Source organism: Carassius auratus, chromosome 50 (assembly GCF_003368295.1).
Source record: "Carassius auratus strain Wakin chromosome 50, ASM336829v1, whole genome shotgun sequence".
NCBI lineage: Eukaryota > Metazoa > Chordata > Actinopteri > Cypriniformes > Cyprinidae > Carassius > Carassius auratus.
This window is the reverse complement of record NC_039292.1, coordinates 7950485-7977813: the sequence shown is the minus strand read 5'-3', so window position 1 is coordinate 7977813 and position 27329 is coordinate 7950485. Positions and strand designations below refer to the sequence as shown.

At 35.1% G+C, this 27329-nt stretch overlaps 1 protein-coding gene across 1 annotated transcript in view; it reads right to left on the bottom strand.

Moving 5' to 3' along the window:
• The window catches only part of LOC113066844 (spondin-1-like), a 53963-nt gene extending 26972 nt beyond the window's left edge, over nt 1-26991 (bottom strand). The window contains exons 1-6 of the mRNA XM_026238911.1: nt 26282-26991; nt 25167-25273; nt 20508-20641; nt 15534-15607; nt 15107-15223; nt 13827-13975 (exon numbers count right to left, since the gene is read on the bottom strand). Coding sequence (XP_026094696.1) covers nt 13827-13975; nt 15107-15223; nt 15534-15607; nt 20508-20641; nt 25167-25273; nt 26282-26510 — 810 coding nt within the window. The 5' untranslated portion in view covers nt 26511-26991. The remainder of the gene's footprint in view (nt 1-13826; nt 13976-15106; nt 15224-15533; nt 15608-20507; nt 20642-25166; nt 25274-26281) is intronic.
• Between the last annotated feature and the right edge of the window lie 338 nt (nt 26992-27329).

Sequence of the window (27329 nt, the reverse complement as noted above, 5' to 3'; positions counted from 1 at the left end):
ATGCTTTACATTCAATAAAATGATTAAACAAAATGAAAAGAAAGGCTACACTGGGAGAAAAAAAAAGCAATGTTTAATCATTTTGTTTTTCAAATGCCATGCCACAGAGCCCCAGAGCAAACATTTCAGGCATAACTGCTAATTCATACGGCCGGCGACCGGCGTGATATTGACTGCATACGTGTTAGACCAGAGGGCAATTTATATGGAATTTTGTCACATCTAACAAAAAACAGGTGTGTTGTGTTGGGTTTTGGTGTGCTGTTGTCATTTGGGGGTTGAGCTAAAGGTTATTCAAATAAACGTTTAACACTGGGATGCATTTTTATGAATGGCGCTCAGGGCTGTGTAATGCATATTCAGTGTTTTAATCTAATTAAGGAAGCAATCCCTCGACGTGTAATGAGCATGCAGATCAGATATCCAATCGTGTGGCTTATCGCTAGCTCCTCAGAGGCAACTCTTCATTGTCAGGCCAGCGAATATCCCACAGATTAGGTAGTATGATGCCCAGTTTGGCTAAATGAAATATAAATGTAGTCCATGGATATGTGACATGGTCAGTGAAACGTAGCAAAGGTATGACACTCTTTTGCTTTCACAGTGTTCAGTATTTAAATGTGTAAATAATCAGTAAAGTAAGCAGAGATTGACTCTGGCCATTATCAGAAATTGGGTAATCAAAAGGGAGTGAAAAAAATTATAATAGTTCAATAAATAAAATAAAATAAAAATGTCATATCAAAGTCTCAATGCAATTTTAAATAATAGTACAAATATTTACAAAAATGTTATAAAGTATCATTAATTTTATGCATTTTGTTAAATAAATAAAATAAATAAATACTATAATATGCATTTTTTTAATAAAAACTTTACAAACTTTTTATCAAGTCTCATCAAGTTTATACATTTGGTTATAAGCAATCAATACCAAAATATGTATAAAATATAATTCGATTTATATTTTAAAAAATCTCAATACATTTAAAATATATTAAAAAGTCTTATCAAGTCTCATCTATGCATTGTTATAAATAATATAGATATATATCAAATGTAAATAAATAGATTAATTATATTAATAAATGACACCTGAAAAACAGATGGATTACAGGGTTGCAAATAATAGGGCTGCAAATGTAGCCTTAATAAAGCTGTCATTCACACCTTGAATAATTTCACTCTGTAATCACTCTAGATGGTAATCAATCTAGGAACAGAACTATCACAGCAAGAAAGTTTGTATGCAGTAATGCATCATTTATTTAAACGTATTAGCTTGGAGCGTAACAATTTGCATAACTAACATCTCTTACATTATAAAACTACCACACAGACTTAATTTGCACTGCACGTTTTCAACCAAGGCAATACTTGACTTGTATCTAGCACTGTGACTGAATCGGCAATTTGTTTGTAATTGCATTACCTTCTCATTCGTACGTGGGATTCAGCCATTTAACCTTGGCAACCTGCTTTGGTAATTGCCATTTATGTAATCTGAACTTTCTTTTCTCAAAGTCACTTTGGCAAGAAACCGACTGCAAAGAATTATCCCCTTCATGTCCAGCCAGAGTGCTTCTATATCAATCCACAAGCTTGAGCTAAACCATTTTCACAAGAACCAATTAGCATAAATCACTATGTAAATACCTTGTTTATTCCTTGAGTAAATTAATAAGGATAGTGACAACCCATTGTTGTTTCTCCTGCAGAACTAAAGTTTAGAGTTTCCTCACTGCCACCGTCATTATCTCCAAATGATTCGTCTCATCTGGATCATTGCTCAAGTACTTATTTTCATGAATATGAATGATTTAAAACTTGATCTCTGACACCTATTTAAATATGCCCACCACAGACTCTGCATCAGATGTTTTCAGAGGATTTAAAGGGATAATTCACTCAAAAAAGGAAAATTCTGTCATCATTTACTCATCCTGAATGTTGCTACCAAATGATTTTGGTTAACACTGATGTATAAAAATACTATGTTCCACAGAAAAGATAAAGTCTTAGAATTTTGGAATGGGAGTAATTGATGACAGAGTTTTTAATTTTGGATGAATTGTTCCTTTAATTAACATCAAAAAAGTAATAAATATTCAACTTAGTTTTCGAATTGACAACCCATTGGAAAAGTTAGAAATAACTAATCTGCTTGAATGACACACTGCATAATTAAAAAACCCCGCCATGCATACATCAGCCGACGTCTGTTCACAAAGCAGCCTAATGAGTACAGAGCTCAGAGAGAGTTATCTAGGATCCATCAAACCCAGCAGCTCAGGAGAACATATCTGCCAACAGGCCCACCCGTGGATGGTGACAATGTCTTATCCTGACCACGTAGACATCCCCAGGACTAGACACTTGCAAAAAAAAAAAAAAAAAATACTTCTCTTGTTGAGATTGTAGCTATGCTATAAAGTGGGTTTTCCACCCAAGCATCCGGCATGGCTCAAAAAGTGAAGACAGTACAGCACTCCCTTAAAGACATTTGACACCTCTGGGAAAGTCTGTTTCTTTGACGTGCAGCTTTCATCCCTCATGTTTTTCAAGACAGACTGAAAAAAGAGCTGCGATGGACCTTCTGACCCAACAGATGTGGCTCAGCCCAAACCAAGCTCCTCAGTCCATCGATTCTGGATTTAAAATGGAATCCATCAAATGAAATGACATTTCAGTTTAGGCATTTCAGTTTAGGCAAGGGACTTAATTTGGATGAATCACTTTACATTTTTATTTAGACTGTCACACTTGATTTAGTGTTAAAGTACCATTGCATTCTTGAAACTGAAGTGATACTGAATGCTAAAATGATTATATGTCTTCTCCAGTTATTTAATTTCAGATTTAGACATTTTGTAAGAGTAATCCTTTTTTTATCTGTAAGTTATTGTAGCTTTTCAACTCAAAAGTGCCTAGTTCCTCTCCTTCCATTACTTTCAGCGAAGAATCCGGCGAAGCGTGTTTCAAAACAGTCCAAATGAAAGACCTTTACAATCTCCTCTGTCCACATCTTCCGCTTTAAAGGAGTTGAAGTCTGTGTTCCACCACCTGTCACTCTCCCCGTCATTCGTCCTGAAGCTCTACAGCCAATCATCTCTCAGTCTGACAGGACCGCAGTGGGACTATTACAGGGAGAGATGTGAGATTCGGCTGGAAGGCAAACAGTGCTGAAAGCCTTATCTGTAATGGTCGATACAGCTTAAACTAACAACAAGAATAAAAGTACCACCCCCATTTTTTTAAAGATACGGCAATATAGAAGTACCATGTTTTTTGGGACTAATACTAGAGAGATGATAATCATTTAGCATCATGGTATAATGTCCAGTACCAAGCAAGAATGCACAATATAAAAATTCTACCCAATACAGATTATTATTGGTTATATAAATTATGGCAGCTAACTAATAAATTGCTGTTATTACATTTCTATACAATTTTGTAAAAAAAAAAAAAAAAAAAAAAAAAACGCTATAAATTAAATAAGTAATGTACTGTTATGAATTTAATTTAATTTAATTAATTTTAAGTTAAATGTAATTTTAATGTTAAATATAATTACACATAATTAAATTTTAAATGAAATTATTCTAACAAAAAAGTACAATAATAATGGGTAAAATAAGAATGATTAATTAAATATCCAATGAGTGCGTTCACACGATTATAATTCTACAATTAATCAAAACAATAAAACACATGATATCAGAAAAGCGCCTTAAAAAGTAACATTACCATGAACCTTCATTTTTGCAAATCTGCTTAAAATTCAGGAATGGCGTTAGTTTGTAACAGGTGTTTTGACCTGCCATCAATCCCAAAGACAGTCCGTTCAAATGAGCATCAGCTCTTCTGACACGCACAATAAAAACGGACTAGCTTTCTTTTTCTAATTGTTCGCTGTCTTGGCTGGCCTTTTGAATATGCAGGCTTCTCAGCCGTCAGTCAGCAGTGTGTATGAGCTTTTGCCTTGTCAGTTTGTTTTGTGCACTGTCTGACCTCTCTCTGAATGATATGTGTTCTTTCAGGCCTCCCAGAGCGCTAGCACAGAGCCGTGCAAACCAAATTATGGAAGATTACTGTCAGTCGCCGAGGTCTCATTTACATAGGAAAAACAAGGCAGGGAAAAAGGGCCATTATTGAAAACGGATTTATGAGGGATCCCTCATGAATTAAAGAAAGTGCATTGCATAATGTGGCTTCATTTTGTTTTGTACAAATGCTGGGTTATGAAGACTGTACCGACTCTGGATGTATCCTCTGAATCTCAATATGGGAATGCTAGACATTCTTTTACATTCTTTGGATGCTGGAATGTAGAGTCTAGCTCTCGTTCCTTTGGGGAATGAACATTGTGAAACAACATGTGTGTCCACTGAATCCTGAAATATTGCCAGCCAGTCTTTTATAAACATCTATCCGCCACTGCCATGGCTCTCAGCAAGCTAATCTCTGCAGGAACAACAGGGTTATACTTTGGTTATTCGCCACAGCTCTACTTTGACCCTGTATATTGACTGCATTATAAATATTTGGTGTGCATAAAACATTTAAAATATGTAGACAATAATATATATGGCTTTTTAGAGTTGGATTCTTATTTAGTTATTACATTTAATAAAATAAAAAAACACCTAAAATATTTCAGTGAATTATGTCATTAGGTTAAATGTAATCAATTTAATACTTTTATATTTAATAATTATAACAACAAATGTAATTGAATTTAATAAAATATGAAATAAAATCATTCTAAGAAAACGAATAATGGGGGAAATGATTAAGATAAATTACATTGAATGATATTGACAGAGACACACACAATGCTAACCAATAACCAATAAAAATTGGAATTGTAATTATTAGAAATGGCAAAAAATACGAAGACAATAATTAGCCTTTTCTGAGTTCTTATTTAATTGTAACAAATTAAATTTGTTAAAATTTTTTTTATCAAACTTAATATTTTTCAGAATTTGCCTTAAATGTGAAGTTGTGATGCCATTTGTATCAGTTCTAAGATAAAGAGTTATATGCTAATTGTTCCCTTCATTTACATAATATATATATATATATATATATATATATATATATATATGCACAAACGCGCACACACACACACACACACACACACAATATAAATACTCATGAAACAAGGCAATATTATGATTAACTTAAACTGTCACCTCAACATTTAACCTGAATTATAACATGAGTCACTTCTCACTCATTTTGAGCCAAAGAATGAAGTGAACCTAATGCTACAAGATAAGAATTTGCTCAATGTAAAAGCACAATCAACAACTCCTAATTCAAACATATTAATAACAAATGCCACAGTGCATGCTACAAATGGGAGTATTTGTGAAGGACAATCCGAACGCAAAAATATGCTTTCATCAATCTCACTTGCTTTACGTTGGTTTGACTTTTAAAAAGTATGTATTTATAATTTCTTGTGTCCCAGAAAGTTGAAAGCTTCGGAAAAGTATAGTAAATCAAACAAACAAACAAACAAACAAACAAGTATATATATATATATATATATATATATATATATATATATATATATATATAAAAATTCTCGATATTATATGGTTAGAATTTTTTTTTTACCCAGTTTGGTAAGAGCTAGAGCCCAATTTTAAATGTCTATTTTCAATTCGAGTGGTCAAAGAGATGCTGTAGCTTTGAAGGTTTGTATGGTAGCTAAGATTCCCTTTAAAGTTTGTTGCCTCAGAGATGGGAAAAAAATGAGAGCACATCCTGTAACATGTCAAATGTGAGTGCTTAGCATTTGCTTTTTTCACTTGACAGACTTGGGAGACTTGGGGCCGAGTGGTTCGCAGCAATTTCCTCTGAAATGAAGAAGTGGGGTGCAGACGAAAGTGAAGGAGGACGTGGTAGGCGGTCCTGCCTCATCTCATGCGAAGAGGTCTGGCAGGCTTCTAATGGAGCGCCCAAAAATAAAAATGTATTCTCTATATACATAGATAGATAGATAGATAGATAGATAGATAGATAGATACTAGATAGATAGATAGTATTTTATATGATATAATATTTTTAACAGCTGTTAACGGTTTGCACTGTAAAGCCCCCTCGAAAAAGAGGCTCTAGAAACCCTTGTGCACTATTTTGTACTCTTGTCATTAGCTCACTTGCCATCTCTTTCACTTCTTATTATAGTTTGATGGTTGGAATTAATTATCACCTGCTAATAATGAACTGAATCACACAATCATCTTTCTTTCTCTCTTGTTCATTCTTTAATTTACACAGGAAATAGATAAAGCTCAAAGGATAATCGTCGCAGCAAGGTATGAAATCACTGTCAAGAAAGCACAGCTCCTTATCCATGTAAAACACCCAATCAGTATCATTCCATTGACCTCTACAGAGTTTGTCACTGTTAATTACATATCCACCAATATCTCTATAACAACAAACTTCTTCAGAGATCTCTAAATGGACAATATAAGCAAATAAAACATATTTTTCCATATTCTGATAAACATCAAGTCTGCTCATACAAAGCCTCATATAGTATGAATTGGTTCCTTCAATTAAAAATGTTTTAATGGGTTATATGTTGTGCTAGACGGTCTCATTCATTTAAGTAAATCTGATTTGTGAATTTGATCAGTTGTTTGCTTGTTTTTTTATTTTCTTCAAAAAATGAGTCCCCACATATAGAAAAATAAAAAATAAACATCATTAATCCACTGCAGTACGACCCCAATCTTTTTTTGTGTCCCCGTCATTTTACTGATGACTGCTTTTCCAATATCTGGGAGTTCAGCACAAGATTCACAAAACGTTTGCTCTTGAAAGATGACTCAGTACCCAGTTTATTTGGACCAGCTGACCACTAAATCACAACCTGTGAGTGTGATAAATAATAGATATTTTTATTTTCTATCAAGTTTTCAAAATACAGAACTATGGCAATGGGCGTATAATTTCTGACACGCTGTACACTGTACACCAAGCAAAACAGAAAGGGCCATCTGACCAATCAGAGCGGAGTAGTTTCACAGAATGGAGGGGTTTAGAGAGACTGAATGTTAGAACTGCTTTGAATGAAACCTTTGAGAATTGTTCGGAAATGTGGTTATAATATTACATGCATATTTTGAGAAAATGAAAATGTTTTTTGACCTTGCACGCATGTAAAACTTTAGTAGGTGACTTCCAAAACAATATTAGGAACATTCCTGAAGGTAAGTTAGGAAAGTTCCCAAAGGAATAATTTTTTTTTTTTTTTTACAAATCAGTTATTCAATGACTCACTCATAAAGACAGACACTTGATTCATTCCTGAATATATATATATATATATTTAAAATACACACACACAAACAAACTGTACTTTCACTGTAGCATAACTACTTAAACTATAAGTAGCTTAAGCTTGTAGCCTGGAAAGACAGTAGCTCAGCAGCTTCCCCAAGACTGGTATGTATTTTCAGGGAGGTTGTTGTTGGGTATGTGTGTCGGCGGTTCTCAGGATTAGAAGAAGAGCTTTGGAAACACCTCGGGGTACCTAGGAGATGTGGCTGCCAACCCTAAACTGGTACACAGAGCTTTGTAGGGAGATCTTGGGCTTTGAGTCAATGCTATCACAGCAAAGTCCACCCCAGATGTTTCACATTCCGTCATGATCCCAAGGATTACTGGAACACATGACCAAAGCACCTTTGGACCACGGTGCTTACGCAGGGTGCCACACACACACCCAAGTGGAAATGACAGAAGTTGTGTGCACATCAATAGAGGGTTCATTTTGTGCTTGCACAGCCAAAGTCCCAACTTAAGGCTCCTAAACCTTCAGAATACTAGGGTTATAAAACAAGGGCTGTGTATTAGTGGCATACTTTATCAAAATAAAGCTTTGAGGTCAAACACACCTGGAGGATGCTTTGGAGAAATTCCAAATGATAGAAAACTCAAGGAAACTGTTGTTTGGCCCCTCAGTTTTTTATACTATAAGAACAGGGTCCCCTGAGCTGTGACTTATTCATTTGTTTGGTTAGATTCTATTAGCTACTACAAACCTCAATTCTTCTTCCTGGGCTAGACGCCAAACACACACACACACAAACACACACACACACACACACACACACACACACACACATACAACAAATGGAAACAAACTGTAGTGCTACTCCTCTAGTTGATTCTTCTCAAGCATTAAACACACATTAAAGCACTTTTCTGTTGTTTACAGACACACACAATGCCTCGAAACAATTCACTGGACCTTTATTTTATTTTTTTTACATCAGTAATGCCTGTTGGAACCACCGCCAGAAGAAGCATTAGCTTTGTTTTTCATATGCTGATGTCTCCATCATCAACATCCAAAGCAAAGCTGACAGGCAACCTGAAACCTGCCACTCAGTTGAAACAAGACAATTGTTCTTGGCTAATGCACTGAAACACTTTTAAACAGTGTGACCGTCTAAAGGGCCAGGACATGTTAAAAAGGACAGTGGAAACAGCGAGCAGAAGTTTTGGCATGGTGCGGAAGAATCTGATGGATACCATCAAAAGCTCCACAAGCTCAATCTGAGTCGGAGATGGAAACAAAATGGCGAGCACAACTCTTTATTTTGTTCCTCTGATGCTTTTTATTCTAAAGTGGTCTTTTGTTGGATCTGGCAAGACACATCCATGAGAAAAAATGAGAAGTTAAATCACAGAGATAAAATATAGATTCCATGGGGACTGACTTCTTTAACTGCTGGTCTGAACAGCGCAATGGTAGAAATGTGTTGTTTGTCGTTAATGACCTGCACTGCTAATGAGGAACTTTCTGTGCTAGAAACTTATCTCAGGCTAACACAATGTGCATATGTTCAGATTCAAAATAGCTGTCATTAATACTTTCAAAAGAGTGCAAATCAGTTTTTCAGAAACTGAGTAAGAAAAATATAGCATCTTTATTAAGAATTAGCATCAAATGAACTAATGTGTACCTGAAGGCTGTACATTTTTGTCTGTTAAAATGCTCTCTCAAACTTAAAATGCAAAAAAGAAAAGAAAAAAAAGTAAACACTGTGATGCTACATTCCCCTGAATGGTGATATATATTGATATATTGATCATATCCATAAGTAAAAAATAAATACAAATATTAATAATAATTCTATAAATGCTGTTGATAAAAGAATTCTGATTGTTTGATTATTTCAAAAACTATGACGCAGAACACCTGCTTTCAACACTGATTATAAGAATGCTATTTTAATTAAAATAATATTTCACAATATTACAATTTTACAGTGTTTATGATCAAATAAATGTAGCCTTGGTGAGCATTCAAGGCTTTTTTCAAAAACATTTTACAAAAAAGAAAAGAAAAAACACCTACACTTTTCATTTGTAGTGTGTGTAAAATTATTATTAGCATATATATATTTATATATATTGTGAATATATTCCATTTGGTGACACTAGTGGCACAGAAATTACATATTTCAGCTATAAATTACATTACATTTCTCAATGACCATTGTATATCTGAAAACCAGTTATGACAGTAGACGTTTCACAGCTTCAGCTGACAGTTAACATGAGGAAAGAAGCACTTCATGTTCAGTGGATCAGCAAAAACTAAACATCAAATTCATATCAACACTGCAATTTTTAATTAGGACATGCAGACACTAATTAACGCAGACTGCTAAGAGGCACACGCAAACACCCACCTATACATTGCAATAAAGATTCTTGCGGCGTACTTAGCATGTAAATAGAGAGCTTCCATACTGTTAGTACAAATGGAAATGTCACAGTTATGTATATCGTAGTGCTCGTAAAGAATTAAGCATCTCGTCCTCTTCAGGGAACGCTTCATTCCAACGCACATTTCATTCACTTTCCCATTTGCCTCACACTGTGCTTTTGATAGATTGTTGGATAAATATATCATCACCGAGATGAGATGATAATAAGATTCATAAGGACATAACAGCCAAGTTGGGATAACAAATGCTAAGAAATTGCCGCAGAACCTCCTAACTTCTGAGATCTTCCAAAAGCTTGCATGACCTTCCTCCTAGAGTCAGTTTTCTGACACCTCTGTAATCATGATGTTCACCTCATTAACTAATTGCAAGGATGTTATAATGCTATTCCAAATTTTTATTCCAAGTTAAAAGTGTCTGTGGAAATGTGAACCGTAAGCTCAAGGTCAAAATTCACCAGGGGACTCTGGGAGAAATTAAAATTACATATTATAATCAACATAAAAAAGTGTGGGAAACAGATGATTTGAATTCCGCGGCCTGTCAAAAAAAAAAAAAAAAAAAAGACTAGAAAAAGATTACATCTCTGTCCACGCGGCAGCTACAGGAAAGGAAAAGGAAATTACAGATTTTAAAAGACCTTTTGACTTTGTAGTGCTATAGAGCTCTGACTTTAAGTTTCAAAGGTAGAGCCATTGAACAAGCAGTCGTAAACAAGATAATAATATAATTTATCACTAGAGCGATATTTCTGGTTAAATGCAAAGCTGTTTAGTTTTAGCCTATTATAAGTGTTAGCTCATTTTGAGGTCAGGTTTTGAAAGGCTAATGAAATCCTGAGGGAAATTGTACTAGTCCAAACTCACAAAAGAATGCTTGTGAGCTTCTCTGCAATGTTGTTGACCACGTATTGCTTACTCCTGTCTATTGTCGCAATTTGTCATTCAGAAGAGACTCAGCTACAGCAACGTGATCTACGACTGAAATATTTATCTGCACAGCTCTTTTCTGCTGAAAATGTTCTGCGATTGCTTTCCCGAAAGTAATGCGCCTAATGGTGAAATGCCAAAAAAGGATAGTAAATGACTGTGATGGTTTTTGGAAAAGGCTTTGATGACTGATTTTACAGTAGCGCTTCAATGTTTCTGGAAGCTGCTTCCTTTAGGCGAACAGCAGGGAAGTCTGAAATACCATTTTATGCTAAAAGCTTTAAAATGATCTGAAATATACAGCAATACAAATGTAAACATGTTAAAGGAATAGAGCACGCAAAAAAGAAAAATGTCCATAATGCTCTTTTCCTTTCAGTGAAAGTGAATAGTGTCCAGGGGCTATCAAGAAGTAGTACAAAGTACCATAAAAATATCATAAAGGAAGTCTATATGACTTGTTCATTATATTGCAAGATCATTTTTATGATACTTTTATGGCAATTTTTGTCATTTTTAAAGCTTGACAGCCTCTAGTCTGCAAATTACTTTCATTGAATAGAAAAGAACAGTGTGAACATTGTGCTAAACATCTACATTTCTCACTGAAAAAAATAGATAAATCAAAAATTTAGATTAACATGAGAGTGAGTGAATGATGACAGAATTCATTTAGTTGAGTGAACTACCTCTTTAAAGTCAAAGAGCATAGTGCACATCAAAAAAATTAAAAATTGCCACAAAGCAAATCTGTTCAAAGGACCCTGCTGACAGATTCACTTTACTGGGTTCCAAAGAATCGGCACCACCTCAAAAGATGAATGATCATGTCAGGTAAAACTAACCAACAGTATCAGAACCAAGATCAAGCATGTGGAAAAAGCCCTGGAAGCACAAAAGAGCTGTAAAATAAAGGGACAAGATAGAAGAAAACAAAATCAATTCTGAAATGACAGACAGTTGACAGCTTCAAAAAAGGAATAATAAAAAAGTAGCTTTATTGGCCGGTGGCTTATACAGCACTTTTGTATTGTGTCTTGGTGTTCTTGCACTATGTGCCTTTGTATTTTTAATATTGATTTTTCATTGCTGTACTTGTTTAAACTAATTGTGATTTTTCTGGTCTTTTGCGAGAACTGTGTAGACAGGACTTTTAATGTAGTTGTTTGCAATGCCAAACAAAACAAATGTTGACAGCACGAAAGTGCCTGTAGCACAAATCAATAAATTATTGTGGGTAAATTTGTCAGCCATGCCCCAAGACAATCAACAAAACCAAAGAGCTTCCAGGAATATGTGACAAATGAAACCTGATGAGACATCTTATGATCTAGTACTCAAGTGAAGCATCTTTCTCACTTTGATATTGCAATGATGCAGAAATATGCTTGATTTAGTAAAACATCGTAAGTTAATATAATATTTATGATTACATTTATATTTAATGAAATTTAATATAACATATGTGATCCTGGACCACAAAACCAGTCACAAGGGTCAATTTTTTCGAAATTGAGATTTATACATAATCTGGAAGCTGAATAAATAAGCCTTCCACTGATATACGGTTTGTTAGGATAGGCCAATATTTGGGCGATGTACAACTAATTAAAAATCTACAATCTGAGGGTGCAAATAAATCTAAATACTGAGAAAATAACCTTTAAAGTTGTAAGTAAGTTTTTAGCAATGCATATTGCTAATCAAAAATTAAGTGTTGATATATTTACAGTAGGGAGTTTACAAAATATTTTCATGGAACATGATCTTTATTTAATGTCCTAATGATTTTTGGCATAAAAGAAAAATCAATAATTTTGACCATACAATGTATTTTTGGTTATTCCTGTAAATAAACCCCCAGAGACTTCAGACTGGTTTTGTTGTCCAAGGTCACATATAAAATTCAATATACAGTATAATATGTAATTATTTGTAACATAATAAATATATAATATTACATTTTATTCAATTTATAAGAAATTAATTTGTCCTAAACAAAATATTCTTGCATGGGGTTGAAGCTGAAAAGATTCTGAGGTCATCAATCTGAGATGTGTCAAGATGTGAAAACCACCTACAGTGCATTGTGCAAAAGACAAATGGGAACATCTAAGGTATGAACCTTTCCCAGACGACCTTTAAAATCCTCATGGAGGCAGCGCATCGTGTTAACGCTGAATTATACTGCACACATCTTCCTACAAAGCTGCTAAATGACCTTCCGTCTCAGACTGCATGCAACTGTTAACTTATCTTTCAAGAGGCGGAAATTAACATTAAATTACAGCAATGCGAAAATTAGCTGATTCTGACTAATGCGTTTAATTAAGATGCTAGGCGAACCCTCTGTTAACTGATCAACCTTTGACATGTTATTTCCGATGCCATGAGTGCATAGGGAACTTCAGAAACATAAAATGAGTGCCATGCAACTTTTGATGGAGTGAAAGCAATAAGATGAAAAACTTCTGCAAGGGCATTGCTTCCAGTACTGGGGATTTTGATTAATTAGGCTGAAACATTTCAAACAAATGTTTCATGTATTGTGAGCGACTGAATCAATCATTGAATCAGTGAGTCATTCACACCCAAAACGAGTCTTGTTATGCCTTATTAAACTTTATATGTCTTCAAGTCAGCTAAAAGTTGAAGAAATAGCTTTTAAGCACAATGAGATCTTTCATGAACAAAGACAATAAAGCAGATTGATTTGTTTTTTTCCATTTTGTCGACTAGAGCTGACTTTTATCAAGCAACCAAAGCAGTCATGCACTTCACAAGAGAGATTTTCAGCATCAGTGGAAGAGAAAGAAAATGATTCATTCACTTTAAAAGCTTTCTGCAAAAATTCGTTCAGATTTATCCCGTTTGGCTAGTTTGTCAAGGTTTCAAATAATCCTAAACAAACAGCAAATTGAAAAAGTATCAGAAGTGTAATGAGCCTAATCCTGGCCAATGAAAAATGTTAAAAAAATCAATCCCTGTCGGGTAAACTGCTGCTATTCCCAAGAAAAGGACATATTGGTCTGAAAGTCGTGCAATAACTTCAACATTAGCTTTCAAGCTGAACTTTATCTGTCTGATCCTGATATCTCATCTCGTCGCACTTAGCCAGAAGGCCTACCTTTTGTCGAATCTCCTCCTCCATTTTGACGGGTGATCCATACTCAGCCACCTGCTTGACTCCTTCACTGGCGAAACCTCCGTATTCCCATAACACATAGCTTCTCGAGTGAGATGCGCCGATGAGAGCCGACCAATGATTAGCACGTCCTTTGGGACAGAAACAACAGTGGTGAACAAACAACTGATTTTTCAAGCTACAGCTTTATACAATGTTAAATCCTCTCAGATAATTGCACTTCTGAAGTAACTTGTTCTCTAGTGTGTGTCTTTAAAATCTAAGCCTCTTTCTTTTGTCTCTCTTTAAGGAGCCTACCGTATTCATCAACGTCTGTTTCCACAGACCCATTAACTAGCAGGAGTGCGCTATGTGACAACATCCGCCTGGCTTCTCTTATCTCACAAAGTATCACGGCCCAGGCTGTAGTCCTGCCTGCTTGCCAGACAGTAAATAACAGATTGGATCATTGCTGCCACACACATAGGAAATGAACCAGCTCTCCTGCTGACTGCTATATTAGCAAACCAGCCCTGAGAGCTAAAACTGCAGGAGAAAGATATTGCTGGCCATCTCTGCCCATGTTCTCACTCTTTCTGCAAGGCACTTTGTTCAAATGTTCATGTTTGAGATGTGAAATCAGCGTGGCATCCAAATATATCAAGAATGTGTTTGTAGGACCTGACTGTTAAAACTAAATTTTTGCAATTAATAAACAAAAAAAATATACGAGTGTGTAAATCTTTGCCACATTGCACTTATAAAGATGTTGGATGATTTCAAACACTTATTTCAAACTGAAACAGAACATGGAAAATGCAAACAGGGATGCAAATCTCCAATGATTCGATAATATTTGTCTTTTGTCTGGCAATCTTCTACCTGACAAAGTGATATTTTTATATTAAAATAAAATATTTTATTATAATTATAATATTGAATCATGTTAATTTGTTGATTTATAAATGTTATTAGTTAATTTGAATTAGATTTTATAATATTAGATTTTATTTTAATTGTATTAAATTTGTTACTGAATGTGGTTTTATTATTTTAAATTAGTTTATTTTTTAAATATAATGCCTGTTTGTATTTATTTTAGTTTTATCTTTAGCCATTTTAATACTCATTTCATTAAGCACTGATTTTTAAGCTTTTTAAGTTCTCTTTAATATTTATACTCTATTCCAGCTTTATTTCAATAAATGAACACTCTTAATAATTAACAATAACAATACTGATGCAATTATTGTGCTCATGTGTCACAAAGTGTTTGTTCTTACTTGGGTAGTCTCTGGGATGCACTTTCTCAGACCAGTTTCCATAGAAAGTGACTCTATATTTGGCTGTTCCACAAGCACAGCACTCTTGCATGGGTTTTTCAGTCGTCGCAAATGGATCTGCAATGTTCAGAAGATGATAGTTATTTAACTTCAGTTCCATTGTGTCTGAGAATCTACGTGTCTCCTTTCATTGCCACATAACAATTCACATGTGTATCCTTCCACACACACTCTATATAAACATTAAACATGCACAAATTGATGTGGCATGCATAAACACAACCATTTACAAAGCATATTTGATTTAGAAACATAAAAAAACAGATGACAGAAAAAGAGGTCTGTTTCAGGAAAAAAAAAAACTTTGTAGATGTAAAAATGTTATCAGTGCAGGGAATGTGCATGAGAAACCCAGCTTTAAAATTACCTTTCTCGCAGAGTCTTTTAGTAAGTGAGCCCTCATCTTGGAAGAAAATGATTCTTCGCTGCACAACACTGGCCCTGTAATGAAGACATTACAACGTTCATCCAACTTTTTATCTGTCTTTTAGATATAGTTCTGGGAAAGTGCGCTTTTACATTCACCACCATTATTGCATTCAAAATTGTATTGTAGTGGGAACAGACAATGCATCGTTTTAAGAAAGGCTTCAATGCATAATGCTACATTTGCAAAATGCTACTACCCTAGAGCATATTTCAATGATTCCAGTCAACATCATGACTGCTTTAAAGAGTTTGGCTTTTAAAATGAAGCGATATAGAGACATCAACTGATGTCGATATGTTTAGCAAGAGTTGGAGAAAAAGCAAATGTATTCAAGAGTACCATCTATGTTCAGGGGGCGTTGGAGGTTTGGATCTCTTTTAAAGCTGCTGCTGATGGAGTATCCTAGAGACTGGGCCACACTCGTCTTAGATCGACCCATGTGGAATATCAATGGCGAGTCCTGCTACTTTTCCACTAGAACCCATTGCCATTGCTGTCAGTCAAAGTTGTGGCAAGATGTAGGTCTGACCATGCCCTCCTGAGAAAAATCCCACGTTTTATGTGGGAGGCTTACAAGAGAATCTGGTGCTGGCCTTATCAAAATGTGAAGGTGTCTGCAGTATGACAGATTTTTGCCTCATGTGGGCTTTACAAAGCGCATTTGCAGAAATTGAGTAACAACCAAATTTGACATGGCAAAGAACATTGAATGCTGTTTCTCTTCATGGCCCTTTCACTGCAAACACAATGCAAAAGACACAAAACTAATTGCCACCCGATTTTTTGGTTAGGTTAGTAGCTAAATAAGTAGTGAATAAAGTGGGATCATATCATAGGATATACATATATTATTGAATTACTGCAGATTAGCGCACTGTTTGACAGAAAAAGCTCCTTTCACATCAAACACTGTATGAAAACAGCTAAGTGACTCGCTGACAAATTCATTTTTTGCTAAATTAGCAGCAACAGTAAAGCAAATCATGTGGAATTAAGTCTAAAGGTGTATTTGTACTAAGTAAATAATATAAATTATGTAATTACTGTAGGTTTGAATGAAATAAACATTTTGTATAACATGAATTGTTGAACCTGACTCTTATGCATATATATTTTTTACATTTTTAAAAGTAAGTATATACGTTAATGCATTAACTACAATATATATATATATATATATATATATATATATTAGGGATGCACGATATTGGATTTTGGCCGATATTCGATATGCCGATATTTTCAAAATAATTTTGGCCGATGCCGATACCGATATATATAAACATTTTCGCCTGATATATTTAAACTTTCATTTTACTGAAGAGAAATCCATGTATCTCTTCTGTACTGATTCTACCATAAATGTATTATTGTACAAATGTAGACAGACATTCACACCTGAAAAACAGGTCAATTATTTCACTTGGAGAATATCGGTTTGGCTCATCGGCAGAAATATTCATATCGGCCGATACCGATGATGGTCATTTTAAGCTTTTATCGGCCGATACCGATGTTGTGCCGATATATATATATATATATATATATATATATATATATATATATATATATATATATATATATATATATATATATATATATATATAACTATAATAAATAATATGTAATAAAAAATTTAATAAGAAATTTATTTAAAGGGTTAGTTCACTCAAAATCGAATATTAGCCCATGAATTACTGAACATCAAGGCATCCTAGGTGTATATGCCTTTCTTCTTTCAGACGAATCCCGTCAGAGTTATATTAAAAATGTACTTTGATATTCCAATCTGTTTAATGGCAGTCAGCAGGTGTTGCAGTTCATCAGTCCAAAAGAAGTGAAATAAAGCGCATCCATCCATAATAAAAAGGGCCTCAAATTGCTCTGGGGGGTGAATAAAGGCCTCCTGTAGCGAATCGTTGCGTTTTTGTAAGAAAAATAACCAAATTGTGCTCACTGTTGTACACAGAAGCAGTTCCGGGTGGATGATGTAGGACGTTGGTGTTGACCCTTAACAGTGGTCAACAAAGTATTACTGCTCAAGTCTTGATCAATTCTTCTAAAAACTTCTTATGACTTCTCCTCTGCTGGTATCTGGTCTTGATCGTCTCATCTAAGTAATTTATCTCTAGAGTCCCAAAGCTTGTCAAAAAAAAACCATCATGTTTACCACATCTTAACTGCCTTCCACAGCTTGATGACACCAAAGAAACTAAATCTAGATCAAAACTTCCTTCCAATACCTGGTCTGTATGACATTTTACTAGAAAAGTGCTGGAGGGATTCCAGATGTAATTGCACTTTTTATTTGATGTTCATTGGGCGCTGTTGCCAGCTGTGTTTTGGAGCCTGAGCACTGGCTTTCGGCCCGGTGCTAGAAGGTACAATGCCTCCACGGTTTTGACACGCCAAGGCAAAGTGACAGCAGATTCAACATGTTGGCACAGCAGATGCTTCCCTGAAAAATGTTTATTGGAAAAAAACAGACATCCCTGCCATAATAAATACAGATGGGTAAATTAAAAGCTATAATAATTCCTTGAGTTAACAGATGGACGAAGACGAGACCTGGGTAGGTGATATGGGTTCAAAGTGAGGTGGAGGAGAGACTGCTTTTCTTTCTGAGAAGTTAAAAAGACAGGGGATGGGGGACAGAGATGAGTTTGTGGCTCATAGAAAGAGAACAGGAGAGGATGAGAAAACTGTGCAAGAGGACGCTAACTCATAAATACTCACAATGTGAAGGTTTTAATTGTTTCTACATCTATTTAATTTCACAACTGCTACTAAGTAAACTAAAAATACATTCAGGGGCTTATTTACGCAGTTACATCACTGCAATGTATAAATAGAAATATACTTAATATACTGCGAGAATATTAAGGATCGCCTACTCAACTATCGCTCATCCATTGCACTACAATAAAGGGTTTAAAGGTTTAGTTCCAACCAGATCTCACAAGAAAAATATTTTACAATATGGCAATCTTGTATTAACATTGTGTGAACATGTACAATTTTAAGGAAAATAAAATGTAAGCATAATACACCCCTAACCCTAACCCTAAATATAAGTCAATGGGGTGTAAGCAAATCATCTCAGTTTATGAATGAGATTGTACATATTATGAAATAGCCACTAATTCCCCAAATGTAAAATAGACATGAATTACCATGTGATATTGTTGCAAATTTACCCGAAAATGAAAATTCTGTCATCAATTATTCACCCTCACGTTATTTCAAATCCAGAAGACTTTGATTCTTTTTCGAAACACAAATTAAGTTATTTGAACCTTATATTTAAACCTGAGAGATTTCTGTTTCTCCATCAAAAGTCCATTCCACAAAAACTTTGAAAAATCTTCAAAAAGTTCATATATGTCATACAATATGTAAAAGTAATCCATACGAGTGGAGTGGCATAATCCAAATCTGGTTCAAAATTGCATAATGTCTAGTAGATACTACATTTGATGTAAAAATCAATTCATAAATTTGTAAAATAAAAAAAATCAATATAGTTTTATTAATGTGGGTAGTATGAATAAAGTGTCCAATGAGTATCCATGCACACTTCAGAATCTCAGAAAAAGTAGTAGGTCAGCCGGACACTTTTCACCTGTTTTTCTGAGATATTTGGACGCAGAGCAGGTCTTCTGAAGAGACACAAATGCATGACCGAACTTGACACATGAGAAAAAACCTTATTGGTTCTTGAAGCACCTCAAACATGCTTGAATGATATATGAAAACAAACCTAATTAGTTCTTGCGAAACCTCAAATGTGCTTGCATGATGCCCAAGAACAAATCTCACTGGTTCTTGTGGAACCTTAAAAGAGTTTACATGACACCTTAGAACAAAACTCATTGGTTCTTGCATGTCAGACAAGCACATGTGAGTTACACTTGCAATATTTGAAGCCTTTCAAGGGCTCAGGTGATTGGCTCAAAAACAGTCCAGAACAGTCCAGTGTCCATGAGCAAAACTGGCAGATATCAAATGGCATACTTCCCATTAAAATGAAGCTTTCGGATAGCTTTCTCCTGGTATTATACACCTCACTGGTTCACAACAAGTGTAAACAGGCCAAAAGAGTGACATTCAAAAGGCTTTCAGAAAGTGAGAGATGTTGTAAAGGGTGTTCCGAGGGTTGGCACCCATAATGTGGAAAAATGCATATACGCACCGCAACGTGTCCAACTAGAGCAGAAAGGCAGACTTTCAGATGTCTTTAATGCATCAAATGCACTTTAAGTTGTTTATAACCTCAAAAGGAGTGGGAGAAAGAGAGATGAAGATACATAGACAGCATGAAAGCATGAGGGGGTGGAGTGGAAACACTGACATCACAACACCGACAGATCATTCAGATTTTGTTTGGTTGAAGACCACTGTTGTGTGCTTGATGTATGTAAGGAAACTCAAGTGGGAGGATGTTGTTTGGATTCTGAGAATATTTTAAAGCTTTCAAAGTTTTTTTCATTTTCATAATCATCTGATTCGCAGCCTCCTATGAATGATGGGAACACTCAAGGGCAATTTCAATGGCTTAAGATTAACATACAATAACTGATCAACATCTATCTTCTATCAATGGCCCTAAATTTATTTATTTTCACTCAGCTTAAGATATGATTGAAAAAGACTGTTTTCCTTTTTGAATACTTTTGCAGAACGTGACTGATATAACACTGACTAAATGAGACAAGCGCTCAGACTCAGTATTGTATTGTAGACACTAAACTCAATATAGAGTCAGTATAGAGAGTCTGATTTCTTTTCTATCAGTTCAGTACCACAGACTTTATCTTTCAGCCTAAATCCATGGATTCTCATTCATTTATTGCTATCCAAGACCAGAATAATAATACAAATAAAAATTCTAAATTCTATTCAATAACTCACTTGAGAGTGACACAACCACTGCCAGAAGGTGGCGCTGTCCAGAACACCTGTATCCTTGTGCGTCTTCTGGGAATGCTCTCTGTGACGGCCGTGGGGCAGCTGGTCATAAACTGCGTGTCACTTTCATCAATAAGCTGTGGAACAGGGAACATTGTAACTTATTTAATGTTTTTTAAAGAAAAAAGGCAGTGAAACAATAATTAATGTGCAACATTATTATGATTTAAAAGCAGTTATTTTTTTATATTTATAACATTTTTATATTTCATAATATATTTTATATAATGTTTTTAATGTAATTTATTCCTGTGATGTAGATAATATGATCCTTCAGAATATCATGATCCTACAGAAATCATTCTAGTATGCTGAATTGGTGCTCAAGAAACATTTCTTATTATTATCATTATGCTATAAACAGTTCTGCTGCTTAATGTTTTGTGAAAACTATGATAAATTGTTTTCTTTTTTTTTTCTAAAGAACATAAATCTTTTGGAAACATAAATAGTTGTATATATATAAAGTTCCTGTTGCTCTGTGTTAGAGCATTGCATTAGCAGCGCAAAAAGGTTGTGGGTTCAATTCCCAGAGAACATACATACTGTTAAAAAAATCAAGAAATGTATAGCCTGCATTCACTGCAAGTTGCTTTGGATAAAAGCGTCTGCTAAATGCGTAAATGTAAAAGTCATTTTATGGCAAAGATTCATATGAAAAACTTTGAAAAGTTCTCTGTGTGTTTCATTGCAGTATAGGACATTTGAAACAGCACAAGTAAATCATTTTTCATTTTTTAGGAGAGCTTTGGAAATAAAACAAAACAAAAGGCATTCAAAATTCTAAGAATCTAATTATTATTATTTTATTTTTTTTCAATTATGCAACAGTTTCCAACTAAACAGTAAATTTGTACCGTAAATAAGCTCTGTGATGTAGAATCAAATTTCATTTTGTGGGCCAAGATGACTAACCATACATGACAGCCCTTTCAACATCTTTCAGTGCAGTGGACAAATATTTGTAACTGACAGTTCTGTGCTACTTAAACCTAGAGCTCATGTTAACCTACGAGGCAACATTTTGACATTCTTAACTACTATGCTCTTTAACATTTGTTGGAACTTAAAAAAAAAAAAAAACAGTAATTGTGAAAAATGCACTGCTCTAATCCACACACAAAAATTGGCTTTTTAAAATGTTCATTAAATGCCTGATTTTAACACTCTTCTTTATCATTCGTCTTCATTCAATGAATTACTGCTTCCATTTCAACTAAAAATGTAATGTAAACTTCAATTTTTAATAACATTGTTTAATCACTCGCTTTCCTCAGGTAGGCCTAGTAATATTGTGAAGTTAATTGCGCCAAGCAAATAGCATTGAGCTTTGTGAAGAAAAGTTATATAATAAGCTTAATTCAGATAGAAAATCAAATAAATTAGTGTATTTATGTTAAAAAGAATGACAGCTGAAAAACAAAACAAACAAAAAAATGAAGGTTTTTGCCCTGAAATACCTCATGCAAAACCATTTAGTAAATTCATCCTAGAATTTATAGAAAAGAGCTAAAAAAAAGAATATAGTATTATTATTATTTGTCCCATATGTACTTTTGCACATTTTTATAAGTTAAAAATAAATAAATAAATAAAAGTACATGTCATATATGTCTTTCGGATATATATTATTGCTACTGTTTGTAAAATCACATTCTCCAAGTGATGGGAAATTCCAGTGGGGGTGGAAAATTACAATTTTGTTTGCATGTTTCAAAACAAAATCACTGCCAAATGTCCATCGAAGAGTAAAATCCAAAGTTCTCCCTCCCTCTTTCTCACTCTCTCTCTCTCTCGTTCTCTCCATTTCCACTTTCCACTCTTCCACACGCATACAGTCATGCAAACCCAAATCTGCAAACAGTATCCTCTGATTCTGTCCTTCACTTCTGCAAAGAAAGTAAAAGCTGCAATTTTGGCATCTCAAGCAATCTTGTCGCACCCTTGTTCAGACTAAAAATTTCTGAAACTATGCTAAACTTTGTAAATATATGCTTGAGCTGTAGGACTGTGCAACAGTTGCTCTACAAGTTGTTTATTTTAAAAGAGGAAATACGGGCCAAGCAGCATTGTTTCCTGGGTAAAAAGGGGCTGTAATGGCTGCCTTAAAAATGCTGCAAACCAGCTGGGGGAAAGTTGTTCAAAACAGAGGAGAGGAGAGGCGTGTTTGTTTTAATTGTGGCTCCTGGCGAGACTGTGTGGCCTAGCTCATGAGGGACAGTGAAAGCAGTTTTCGGTTTGCTCTCTTAAACTCTCCCTCTTTCAGTTTGTCCCTTCTTGCAAGCACAAAACTCTGTGGCTTGAGTGAATAGCCATATCTCCTGAAGGAATTAGGGACGTCCATCTTCAAGAGGTTCCTTGGAGAGATTAAGTAAAAACGAATGGCGAGATATCACAACGCTTATTTCGAGCATGCTGGTTTGGCTTAAGAGGTGTTTGTCAGATTGTGCTAGCATAAGAAGTGCAACAGCTTTGTATGTGAACTGTCGTGATGACTGATGACTATAAATATTTTGAAAGGCACGGTTAACTGACATGGGTAGCAAACAACTCAGAATGAGGTTTAACATCTGAAACACTTCAATGTAACAGCTAAATGTAATGTAGCAAACACCCAGAAAGGTTTTACCCTGGAGATAAGGCAGGTCACGGTCAGGGTTACTGATCAAATTACTGACCTGAAGTAGAATGAACATCTCTTAGATTTAAAGCTTCACCCAGCAAATTTGAATGCAATCATTTTCAATTGGCAAAAATTACATTACACAAGAGCAACCTAATAAATGTGTCGAGCTCCCTGCTAAACTTGGGCTTGTAAAAAATAGATTCTCATGTTATAAATTGTGTCATTATACTACAGAGGACATGTTAATGTTTCTCTCAGACATTATATCACAATATGTTGTATATATATAAATATATAAAAAAAAAATTTGATGCTGCTCATTTTTTAAATCCTGGACTTTTCCATTCAAAACTTCATACAGAAAATATAAACAAGGCTTCAGTAAAATAGAGATTGAAAAATATTTTACATTTTTGAATTTTAGTAACCAAAATATTTAAGTAAAATTCAAGTATATTTTATGGTTAAGATTCCTATTCAAAAAAAAAAATCAGGTTTCAAATAAAATAGAAATTTACATAAATATAACATTAAATCCAATCTAAATCCAGATACACACACACACACACACACACACACACATATATGCACCAAATGAGAGTCAGTGTGGCATAACCAACACACAGGAAGACAATAAAATTGTACAAAATGAAATTATTAATGCAATATGCATAGTCATATTACGACTTTTTTTAAATGCAAGTCAAGATCAAATGGTGCAACCCTAAGATAAATGCATGATTCACTTGCAAAACAAACAAACTAATGCCATGAACAGTGTCTGAAACCCACTTTTTAGAGTCAACTACAAAAATTAAACTAAAAAAACTAAAATGTATGAAAGCAAAGATTTGAATACAAAGATTAAATTTAAAAAAAAGTGCACTTGTGTTTTAAGCATTTTAAAAAGAATTTTCATTTTCAACATCTCAAACATTATTTTTCATAATTGGTCCATATGCATTTAGAACAAAACCACAGCTTTTGTAATTTTGTCTCTTGTCCTTTTACAGTTGCCTTTATTGTGTTTTTCGTTCACTCAATTTAGTCTGTCAGGACGAGAATCCCCAGTTTAAGACCTCAACAGAGAATGTCTGCTAACATCCGCCAGGCAATCTGAGCGCTGAAAAAACACAGCGGTAAGGAGTGCAGAGCGCCGACCACAACTAATGAGATCTGGGGGGAGAAAGCCTTCCTGCTTCAGTCTGGCAAGCACTGCGGCTTGATGTGGAGAGCACTAAATGATAGGGGTCCTGTCTTTCAGAAAGGACACGGCTCTGAGACGGTCAGTGTGTTACCAATGAGGAGCAGCATGTCTGAGACTACTTCACACAGTTCTGCTTGCTGGCAAAAGATGGATCTGAAATCCTTAAAACACTTAAACGTTTGATGCATGCCATCCACTACAGCCTTTTTTATCTAATCGGGGTGATTCCCTTAGACCTTTAATTCCATAACTTTTCTCATTATGGGGGGGGGGGGGGGGGTGTATGGGTAAAAAAAGTTTGAAAGCTACTTTTTAGAGTCAGTAAAAAAAAAAAAAAAAAATATATATATATATATATATATATATATATATATATATATATATATATATATATATATATATATATATATAGTATAAAAACAAAAAGAGTACAAGGATTATTAATTCCGTAGCTTTCCTCTTCATATGTTTTTTCTATTTTTTTTTTATAACAGCATAAAATTAATCTGGCCAATGAAAGTGTTGATGCACCAAGTTTTGAGAAAGAATAAAAATATGGCTATGATCACACTCTTGTTTTGAAGACATTTTTTTTCTCAAGCATCTAAGGGTTAATGGTCATTTTTCTTCCTAAACCTACCATGTCTAAATACAGATGTGCCAACTCAACCCGACATAAACTGCTAATTTTGCAGAGACTGCAAATTAAACTGTCATCTTTGACTGCCACAGTTCAAGGCGGTTATACAGGGTCACTGCAAACCCTCACCTTGAAGGTGCCAGCGTAATCGTCAGGAGTGATGCCCTCCCTTCCATCCTTCAGAGCAATGAGGGTAAAGCCACGAAAGTAAGATGGGCTGGAGGCATACAAACTCACTGAATAGAGAGAAAGAGAGAGAACAGAATATAGGTTAGAGATACCAGAAATGGGCTTAACAGTAGGTCAGATCTCAACAGTGTGCCAGAGCAAGTCGCAAAATGCTCTCACAATTGGCAGGTATAGTACGTTTGAATGTAAGTGTATGGGTTGTGCAAGTGCATTTCACCTGGAGAACCTGGAAAACCCAATTATAATGGACATTACATTACAGAACTGGTTTCATCTGAATCAGGAGGTTTAATTTGACATAGTGTATGACAATATTAAATCTATAAAATTCACAAATTAAATCTACATTAAAAAAGGACTGACCAGACATTGCTGCTGTAACACGCTTTTATACAAAAAAGGGACTGAACAATATAGAATACATTTGCAACACTTGATGGGGTCGCACACTAAGAGTTTAAAATACTACTAGATTTGTCATTCAGTGTTCAGTGTTGTAAATGAAAATGTTTTAAGTGAGATTTGAATACATGAATGTGATCATCAAAATAAATCCATGCCCAAAGTGTCCATTCAAAATATCCAATAGTACATTTCTATTAGTGTTATAGTATGGCAGTGTTGTAACTACAGCACTTTTCATACTTGACACTAATTTACAGTAAAGCTATAAATTGTACGTTTAACCTACTGTAAGCATACAAATTTGTGAATATTATATATCGAAATATGGCATCCAACCAAAAAAAAAAAAAAAAAAGCCAAAGCGTTTAAACAATGTGTTAAACTCACAGTCACGTTTTGGATCCTCTTTGGTAAACATGCTAGGCTTTGCTTGGTTTTTTTAAAAACTCTCTCCAATAATATGTACTCATATTCACCATATAAAACGCTTTTCAGCATATTAGTGTTAGCCAACCTTGTTTACTTGCGGAAGAACTAAAGTTGACGTTTTACGCACCAATATTTACAAACTCCACACATGTTGTTTTTACCCAGGGTTGCACTAAATGCCTCTTAAATTGGCCAAACAGCAACATGTTGTGACCTCTAACCTCTGTAAGTGCTCCCGGGTTGGTACGTTTCTGGATCTCCTTCAACTCTGAGGCGAAACTCGTTCTGTCCGTCTCTCCGCGCGCCCCGAGTCTGCGTCCGCAAGACCCGGCAGAAACCCCCCTCGGATCTCGACTGTCTCTCTGCGGTATCTCTTTTGAACGCATCAGTATATACAAAAAGCACGTTCAACAAAACTAACAGAACAACCAGTCCGTTTTTGTCCATCATTTCCCTTTCTTTGCCTGTCCAAACACAAGTTTAGAGTCTAGTACCAGCGCTAAAACGCAGTCAAAGAACGGGAAAAGAAGGTGAAAACAAGCAGAAGCATTAATCAACCAAACTTGTCTATTTTGGGGTCCATTCACGATTAAAAGAGCGCAAAGACGCCGTATCCATTCCCACTGAGGAGATGTGGAGACCGCCGATAGTCCCGTGCCCGCGAAGCGCGAGATTGATTGAAGGCGAGCGCGGAGACAGAAGACTCAGATGATGTTGACTTTACTCAAAGGATATTCACACTGAGGAATGCCTACTTGGTCTCCTTGATAACCAAGCTCAGACTTAAAGAGAATAGCTTCAGACTTTAAACAAAACCTAGACATAGACGCCTGACATTCTTGGTTTGACGCTCTGAGGAGAAAGACAGCTCGCGAATGTTTGAACAGCCGTTAGCTGCAGCAGCAGAAGAAGAGAATCACAGGGGGCTTGCGCTCTGAGGAGACATGGAAGATGATTTTGGAAACTCCTCCGTCTGTTATGCTTGTTTATGCAAATAAATGGTTTAAGGGCTCATGTTTTTAGTATGAGGAATGAACTGCATTTTATTCCCCTAATTTTTCAACAGTCTTTTAAAAGAATATATTTCCCCCCATATATTACATAACCAAGAAGGATACCACACGGTGTTTATACTGAATATCTGTATGCAATCAAAACCGTGTTGATCTTCAGTAGGCTACTACAACATAAACATGATATACAACAGTTCCATAAAAGTAATTATTATAGGATAACTTATTTTCCAAAACAAAATACAGAATGGAACCC